Raw genomic sequence first — 9,932 nt, 5'->3', positions numbered from 1 at the left:
GTTGTAAATAAATACATCCTTTTCATTGATCCCTATATTGTATATATATATATATATATATATATTTATGTATATACAGATGTTAATGTTTACAAATGTATTTTCTTATACATTGACATATTAATTAACTTAAAATTGATGTAACAATGTCTTTGTTTTCATCGTTATGTGCATCACTACAATTTCTTGTATACCTAATTGCCAGGTCTGCAAAGTCATTCTCTTCAGCTTTACACCACATAACTATCCTCATTATAGCAATAATCAAAATGGAGACTATTACCAAATTGACCTAGCCTGGCACAAGAGTGGGAGTGAAACCCACTAATTTGTACATGGACATGTATTACGAAAAGTGAACAGAATTACACATCCACTTCATATCATTGGTTTTCTTGCAATATCACATTGTCTTACATTAGTTTATAGTAGTACATAGAGAACATGACATATGCAAAGTTCATTAATTCATTTTGTACAGTGTTCAATTCATTTTTTTACTTCATCACAATCTGAAATGACAACCTTTTTAGATGGACGTCCTGAACGGGAACCAAGATTTTCTATTGCCTTCACAACATCCATGCCCTCAACCACTTTACCAAACACTACGTGCTTCCCATCCAGCCACGGACAGGGTACAGTGGTGAGGAAAAACTGTGAACCATTTGTATTGGGTCCTGCATTTGCCATAGACAAAAGGCCTGGTCCGGTGTGTGTCAGCTCAAAGTTTTCATCTCTGAAATGCATGATTAACATCAGATACTGGGTGGTGATGGTTGGCTGGCCTCTTGTTTATATTAAATCTTATCAGACAAGTTTCCTTGTGTGTGCTTGTTAGCACCTGTCTCACAACACTATTGATATAAACACACACACATATGAAAAAAATAAAGGATAGTAAAACAACATTGAGTTTCACTAAGCTGGTGTAGATATGACTGGCAGGACAAGTATACAAATGACAAGTTACAGTTGGATAAATGGTGAGTTGTAAGATTAGCAAGGCAGTGGAACTCTCCATCTGTATGCCACAACTCGCCATTCTTTTAACTTTTTTATGTAAAATTGATCTCATTCGTACAGTTACAGTGTTGCCTTGTTACCGACCACACTATATGTTCATTTCAGGTCAGTCTTGTGCAAGTTTCTGTAAGCATCATCCACACACACTGTGTGGAACTTTGTGCTATCTCATTGCTTCCTATGTTACCATTATTGAAGAGTGATAAAGTGTGTGTGTGTCAGTAACACAAACAGGCACAAATATGGGCACAGGAAAACTTTCCAGGTATATATATATATATATATATATATATATATATATATATATATATATATATATATATATATATATATATATATATATATATATACAGGCAACCCATCCATTAGCAAAGGTTCACACAAAAAAATTTCGCTCAATGAACGTTTAATGAACACCAAACTCGCTTTAACGAAATCTTATCCAGGTAATTTTTTCCAAGTTTGAAAGCCCCGCTGTATCACGCAAGCCAACAGGCTTTTGAATACACCAGCACCTCTTGTGGACAACACACATACCACTCACTCCCTTACCCTTCCCCACTCTCAGCTCAAAACAATAGGTGTCCAGCACCAGATCATCTTCCCTCACTCAACAAGCCACCAAAACGCCCTGCAACCAGCCCTGCAATGTCGCCTAGCATTGCTAAGACCAGGAAGTCTCTTACTCTCAAAGTGAAGCTGGATATTATTCACAGACACGAGAGGCGAGAAAACTAATAGCATTGCTCGCCACCATGGCTTGCTTTACTCCAACTAGTGTCTACTATTTTCAAGTCAGCAGACTCTATTAAGAAGGCTGGTGAGACTGTATCTTCCTTACAAGCTAAAAGAACTACCTGAACTTATGACTGCAATGGATAAAATGGAAAGCCTTGTGGAAATGTGGTATATAAGTTTTGTATGCGTTAGAATGATGTGTCCTTTGTTTACATTCCACAGGTTGCCAGCTACCGTATTTCCTGCTCCACTCTCCCTCCCTTCATAAATTTAAGATCATCAACATTATAAAGTTACTTACATACATTAGTGTACATTATAATGACTTAGTCTTAAATTAAACTGCTTAAATGTTTAACTACATAATTTTTACTTTCATTAAACCTTTCACTGTACTATGATGCACTCTCGCTTTGTTTACTCTTAATGGAAGTTCAAGTCGGGTCAAACTTGTTATAATTGGTCTGTTTAATGAAAATTCGTTTAACGAACGTTTTTTTAAGGAACGTAACCCGTTCGTTAGCGGAGTTGCCTGTATATATATATATATATATATATATATATATATATATATATATATATATATATATATATATATATATATATATATATATATATATATATATATATAAAATATATATATATATATATATATATATATATATATATATATATATATATATATATATATATATAAATAAATACATATACATATATTAATATCTATATATATATATATATATATATATATATATATATATATATATAAATACATATACATATATTAATATCTATATATATATATATATATATATATATATATATATATATATATATATATATATATATATATATATATATATCCACACACACACAAGAGCATGACTATATACATAAAAATACATATAAACAACTAACTGACTAACCTCACTCCTTCCCACCCAGGCAGGCAAAGCATCAATCTATTATTCTATATGTCAATAACTACAGCCATGCTAACACTATGTAAACAAGAATTTGAACCTTGTATGTCCAAGAATCCAGTAACACAGTCTATTCCCTGAACCACCATGCCCTTATCTCTTCATGGGGAATGCAGGCTTATTCAGACCTGATTCATGGATGATTTAGACACTTGTGGCTGATTCGGACCTTTCTTGAATGTTTCGCAGTCCATGAGGAAACAAATGGCCACAGTCCTCACTATTTTAACCCCCACATGTGTAAAATCACCAAATAGTAAGCAGAATGAATATGAAAATGCATCATAGCACTGAAGGGGTTAAAAAGTCTTCTGACAGAGTACCACATAAAAGACTCAAATGGAAAAGAGAACACAGGAGGAATACAAGGAAATATCTTAAACTAGATGAGAGACTACTTAATGGGAAGAGAAATGAGGACTGTCACTAGTGGCATATCATAGGGTTCAGTGTTGGCACCAATGATTTCCTAGATACATATTAATGATCTACAAGAGGACTTGAATAGCTACATAAATTTGTTTGCAGTTGATGCAAAACTCATGAGAGTAAAAAAGAACAATGAGAACTATATGAAATTGCAGAGATATTGACAAGATCTGGGAGTGGAGCCAAAAGAGGAAATTAGAATTTAACACCAAGAAATGCCATGTGATGCAAATGAGTAAAAGTAATAGAAGACCTACGTGGGAATACAAAATGAGAGATGGGATTATAATGATAAGGGAGAAAGAGAAAGACCAGGGAGTGGTTATACATGACATCCTGACCTCAGAAAGACAAATAATGGGTTATCAACTTCAACGTATAAGACACTAACAAATACCAGGATGGCATTTAATTACATGGATAAGGGTATGATGAAAAAGATCATAAAGGGGGTATCATACTAGCCTATGATACATGGAACACAGGACATAGTTCTTGGTGTGAAACCAGGAACATTATCACACACAAGCTGCCCACATTTTTGCTATGCTAGGTAAACAGCCCAGCAATCAAGACCAAGCCTAATCAAAACAAACCAGAACAAAACAATGCCACATATATCTCAACCTTTGCTTTGTGCTGGAATTGCACTTGCACTTCCTGTTATTGAAGAAAAGGAAGGAAAGGAAACTAGAGAAGAACAGAGAAGTGCATGACGGCAACTTTTGGAGTCGTGGATGGTTGCCATGAGCCCAAATTATCGACACAATATACATATATTTCATCTTTCTAGATTGATGAAATATTACTTAATATTTAATATGAAAAAATTTAGGCAGATTCTTTTTAGTTTGAATGATAGGGCTTTATTACATATCTTATGTTTATTTTTTCATTGGCATAGCACATGGAGAACCGGAATGGATATGAAGCCATCTCAACTTTGCTCCACCGATCTCAGAAGAGTTCCAGCTATCTGGAGCAGATGTTCCTCGTTCTGTGTATCATAGGCCAGTGTGACTGCCCCTTAACCACCATGATAAGACCCAGACTTGAATATGCAGCAGTGATGTGGTTTCCACACTTGCAAAAGGATATCAAGAAATTAGAAAGAGTCCATAGGAGAGCTACAAAGATGCCAGAGATGAAGAATGACTGAAGGAAATGGGACAACCAATTTTGAAAGATAGATGGGAGTGAGGAGATCTAATAACGATGTATAAGATAGTAAACCATATGGAAAAGAGAGATAAAAGACCTGGTATCATTGAAAGAAGATGTAGATAGACAGACAAGAGGACACTACAAAACAACCATGAAAGTCAATGTTTGAGAAAAATTAAGTTTGGTTTTCTAACTGGTCTGAATGAGCCAAGGTATGAATAAGCCTGCACCACTCCATGGTATCTACTGCTCTCAGAGGGAACTTACCTAAATTTTGTTCCATATATTGATTTTCCACCTGTTCCATTGCCATGTGTGAAATCTCCACCCTGACACATGAAGCCTGGGATGATGCGGTGGAAGATGGACCCCTTGAATCCAAAACCTTGCTCTCCAGTACACAACTGACGGAAGTTTTCTGCCGTCTTGGGGACCACGTCAGATCTTAGCTGTTGAAGAAAAATAGAAAAGTACTGGTAAATCCAGTTCAACAAACACTGCATTCCTGGTCTAGAAGGTCATGAGGATCCATCCAGCCAGTTGTCTTGCAGCGCAGATGACTTGGCTGATGGGTAAAGAAAAAGTGGCATCACTGCACATCATCACTACACGGTCTTCCACTAAGTCAGTGGTTCTTAACCTGGGGTACCTGTACCCCAAGGGATACGAAACCTTAAACCTACGGGTACGAGACATGATAGCCAGTGCAATGGTACCCTATATTTACCATGAGAAAGCAAAACCTATATTTTCATTGCATCCTACTAATTGACAGTTTTCATTTGACACAGAAACGAAGAGCAGATTAATTCAAAACAGATCAAAATCTACCAGAAAGTAAGTTTCATCATAGGTGGATCTAGAGGGCGGCTACTTGGGCTCAAGCCCCAAATGTTGTCCCAAACGAAAAGAGTAGTCTAAGTGTTGCACATTACACTGAATTCCGAAGTGTTCTCTGTGTCTTTTGTCCGCTTTAAATAGATGGTAAGCTGAAGTAAAAAAAATTGTAGTTTCGGTGTGCATAGCAACAAAAAAAAATAATAAAATTAAATTAAAAATCAGTGTCTGCACCCTCGAGACTAAGCCCCGGATCGCCTAGAATCCTAAATTCGTCCCTGAGTTTCATCCTGAAGTAAGAGCATGGTGGGTACATTTATAGTTTAATACAATATCCCCTATCTCTAACCCAACCTACTGCTGCTCATTTTTAATGTGATGGAGCTCCAGAGCTCACCACAGCTTGCTGGACTTGAGAAAAAACTCGACAGACACAACACATTTGTGGTTTTTGACAGACATGTGCTGGCTAGCTCCTGTCGTGTTGTGGTGTTGACAGCTGTTTTTTCCCCGACTTATTCGTATTTTCTTCCTTGCTATTTAGCCACCGTTTTTTACCAAGTATTAGGCGGTATATCCCGACTTTTGTACTTGTTTTTGGTGTTTGTATCTTTTTAGTAGTTCAGTATTTATTGTTTACCATATTTTCTTTTGTTTCTTAGTAGGTAGGAGGTGCTGTCGTGAGGTTGTAGTAGTCTAAATTGTTTTTTAGGTATATGTTCTTGAGCCTGTTTTGTCCTGTGTTCTTTATTGTTCTTACTGGATATATTATGTACGTGGTGTACAATATGTTTTCCCGGGACTGTGCCGGGCACTGCTTGGCACCTAAAGTGTAACTCTCAGTTTGCAGCTCTACCTAGTAAAGGAAAGACGTACGCCGACGTGTCTCATTTCCCTACTTGGATATCCTCCATGGCGCAGTGATACACCATACCTGCAACGATTAATTCAAGATGCCTCTACCTCGCTGGTCCCCTCAACACCAGTGGTTCCTCGCAGCCTCCAGCCGGCGAGGCAGACCATTAGTGACCAGCAACAAGCCATCACCACCCTGCAGGCAAACATGGCGGCACTCAACACACGCGGCTACGCAGCACCCATTTCTCGGGTGCCTCTCTCTGCTGCCCAAGAGAAATGCGACCTGGATATGACATCAGCTGCATTTAGGTCGTGGAAACGGTCCATGGACTGCTGGCTTCTCCTCTGCAAGTGGCCACGGCAGGAAGCAGTCCATCATGTCAGGCTCCTCTGTGCCCCTACACTGCAACGCGCCTTGGACGCCAGGTTCACCTTCGACCAGTGGAGTGCCCTCACACAGCAGGAGGCGTTGGACGCCATCGGCAACTTAGTGCTTCGCTCCTCTAGGCAGGCAGTGCAGTGGGCAGAGTTATTCAGTGTCAGCCAAGGGCAGGACGAGTGTGTTAGTGACTACTTCATACGGGGCACCCAGAAAGTCAACGATTGTGAGTTCGAATGTCTCCAGTGCGGTCTCAACCTCTTCGAGCATCTACTCCTGAAAAAGCTTGTGGTAGGCATACGCGACACGGGCCTCAGACAGCAGGTGTACCAAGCGTGTGACTCGATAGGCAGTGTGGATGCCCTAAAGGCCATGTGTTGCGTGTACGAGGCGGCCCGCCAACACACCGCTGGCATGGGCTGTTGGCAGGAAGGCAGTCATGCGGGTGGCACCATGCGGACGGAGGAGGACAAGGACCAGACGCCCAACGCCGCCGCCACTGCCTCTGGCAAGACACAGTCCTCATGTACATGCTGGAACTGCGGCACTTCGCACGCCCCTGACAGAGCCTCCTGCCCAGCTAGGGAGGCAGTCTGTGTCGCCTGTCGTAAGAGAGGCCATTTTTTTTTTTTTTTTTTTTTAAACCATGTGGGCTTTTCACGGGAATTTATGGGCTAAAGGGGATACTTATTAAGGGTACCTCCTATTCCAAAGCCCACCCGCTAGGAAACCGTTGCCCCGAGTGAGGAAGCCCAACCTACACTCAGACCGTAGACAGGATTCGAACCCGTGCGCTTGGAGACCCCTCAGATCCCAAAGCACGCACGGATCCACTGCAGGAGTTCAAAGCGCCCACATGGCACCGCATCTGCCAACGCCGTCTCAGGATCAGTGACGACGACAGTTGCGAACGTGTCCCGCTAACCCACCATAGAGGTGACCGTGGCACTTGGAAAGGGAGCCAAGCACCGTACAGCAGCTGTTGCGGACAACGGCGCCCAGGTGTGCGTCGCCGGGGTGGCCCTCCAGTCCAGTCTCCACATACAGTCCACGCAGCTGCAGGGATGCGCCGGTGTAACATTACTCTCGGCGGCCGTGCTACACAGCAGGACGTTTACTTCATACCCTCTGCCAAGTCGCTGTTTCTGTCACTGAGCGCGTGCAGGGAGCTGGGGTTGGTGCCTGCCAGATTCCCTCACCACTCCCAGCCAACAGTGCAGGCAGCGGCAGCTGGTGACTCGACCGCCGAGCCAACCCAGCCGCCGGCCAAGCTCGCAACGATACTGTTCCCACCACACGAGGAGCATGTACAACGGCTAGAGGAGTGGCTGCTTCAACACTTCTCGAGCTCTGCCTTCAACACCACAAGGAGCCCGCTGCCCGTGATGGAAGGCGAGCCTCACCACATCCACCTGGGACCAAACGCTGTCCCCAACGCCTGCCACAGTCTCCTAGCATTATCATTAGTGTTGTTAGATGGGTCAGTGGTGGGGTTTGCAGGAGACACTGATGACTGGGGGAGTGGGGGTGGAGAGGTTAGGCTCTCAACATTAGCTGACAAAGTGTGCACGGTTTCACATAACTTCTTCACAGTTTGTAACAACTGTTTAAAGGCTGGATTGTCTGGTCCTGATGCAGGACTTGTACATCGGCATTCTGTGCAAATACTCTGACAACGCACCAATGCATTGCCAAGGCACTGTACCACGTTGTAGCCTTAACACTACACACTTGTCCTTATTGAGGTCAAGACCCCAAGAGGAAGCAACATCACAAATCTTATTTATGTCATGCTGACAGGACGAAGTTCCAAGGGCCAGTGATAGGGGGGTAGATGGGCTGTACTTCAAGTAAATCTTTAAGTCATCAGCAAAGATTTTACATTTGTTCTGTATCGCGGATGGCAGGCGGTTAACTTACAGTAGGAAAAGTAAGGGTCCCAGTACCGAGCCCTGAGGTACACCACTCTTTACATCCCTGTAGCTGCTTTTAACACCTGCAACAGATACACTCATGGATCTACCAAGTAGGAAAGAGCAAATCCAGCTTAACAGGTTGCCAGTGATACCAATGCTACGGAGTTTTTGGAGTAGCACTGAGTGGTTAACCACGTCAAAGGCTTTAGAGAAGTCAAATAGAATAACATCTACTACATTTCCAGTGTCAAGTCCAGATGAGACAAAGTCGTAGGTAAGCAATAGTTGATCATCAGCTGTTCTACCGTGCCGAAAGCCAAACTGGTTGGGAGACAGTAAAGCTACGGTTACATTAGCCATTGATACCCCTGTGCTGGGCGATTTAGCCAGGGCTGGGCGCCCAGCCCTGGCTAAATCATCCAGCCCAGGGCAAAGTTGCGTGGATGCGCCGGACCATTTTCTCCCCAGCTCTAGGCCTGGGCATACCACTAGGAACTAAGAGACTATATTATTCATGCAAACAACTAAACGCAAATTTTCCTAAATAATAAAATATCAAGATATTATATCACTATATACGCAATTTATTTATTTTCATGCATGATTAGTTATAATTAGCTGCACACAAATTATTAGAAAACATCATCTCTCGCTTGACCTGGGAAATCCTCAGATGTAAACAAACACACACCGCAGTGCAATGTTTTAAACATGGCTTCTGTTGAAAAGTCCATTGTGTGGCCACAGGAGGCCATATATAGTCTCCTAGAGAAGGTCAGGGACCGTGAGGTCTTGTGGAACATCAAACACAAGGACTACCACAAGAAGAACTTGAGAAGAGGTTGCTGAACACATTTTTTTATTTCCTGCGTAACCAGGGCTTTACCCATTCTGTTATCTGTACTTTGTCTCTTTCCTCCAGATATTTATAAGCTTCATAGCAAGTTATCAGGGCCTGAGCAACATTGCTCCACTCTTCCCTTCCCAAAGCCATCTTGAGGTCTGGTGCGCTTTGTTTAGATTGGCGCAACAAGTATCAAGATCAAGATCGAGTGCCCAGGACTGGGGCTGGGCTGTGTGTAACCACTTGCCTTGTAAACCCAGGCATAAGGCTGGCCTCCGTCCCAGGCCCAAGGTTGGGCCCAGGGGTAGCAGTGGCTAGTGTAACCGTACCTTAGAGCATTATATTCCAGAAATTCATAAATATGTTCGGCCACAATCCTCTCTAATGTCTTGCAGCAGACTGAGGTTAGACTATGGGTCTGTAGTTTAGAGGAGCAGAGCGAGATCCCTTTTTAAAGATGGGTCGAACATCAGAGACTTTCCAAATGTCAGGGATGACACCATCAGTTAGGCTAGTTGAGAAGATGATAAATATGGGATAAGCAAGAGAGGGACAAGAATTAAGAAGTCTGGGATGTAGGTTGTCTGGTCCAATACTTGAGCTGGAGTCAAGAGATGCAAGGCCTTTAGACACAGCAGAGTAAGTAATATTTACATTGTCAAGGGTGCCCTGGAACGTCTGGTGGGGAAAAGGATTTGGGCAGCTGTCTTTGAAGACAGAGGAGAAACTGTTCACAAAAATTTCGGCCATAGCACCAC

At 42.1% G+C, this 9,932-nt stretch overlaps 1 protein-coding gene across 1 annotated transcript in view; it reads right to left on the bottom strand.

The window, feature by feature from the left end:
- Nucleotides 1–19: 19 nt before the first annotated feature.
- Nucleotides 20–9,932, bottom strand: part of LOC123515986 (peptidyl-prolyl cis-trans isomerase-like) — a 23,257-nt gene continuing 13,344 nt past the window's right edge. The window contains exons 2-3 of the mRNA XM_045274946.1: nucleotides 4,608–4,789; nucleotides 20–739 (exon numbers count right to left, since the gene is read on the bottom strand). Of these exons, the coding sequence (XP_045130881.1) occupies nucleotides 490–739; nucleotides 4,608–4,789 (432 nt within the window). The 3' untranslated portion in view covers nucleotides 20–489. The remainder of the gene's footprint in view (nucleotides 740–4,607; nucleotides 4,790–9,932) is intronic.

This window comes from Portunus trituberculatus, chromosome 40 (genome assembly GCF_017591435.1).
Source record: "Portunus trituberculatus isolate SZX2019 chromosome 40, ASM1759143v1, whole genome shotgun sequence".
Classification (NCBI taxonomy): Eukaryota; Metazoa; Arthropoda; class Malacostraca; order Decapoda; family Portunidae; genus Portunus; species Portunus trituberculatus.
Note: the sequence above shows the minus strand (reverse complement) of the source record. Positions and strands in the feature narration are given on the sequence as shown.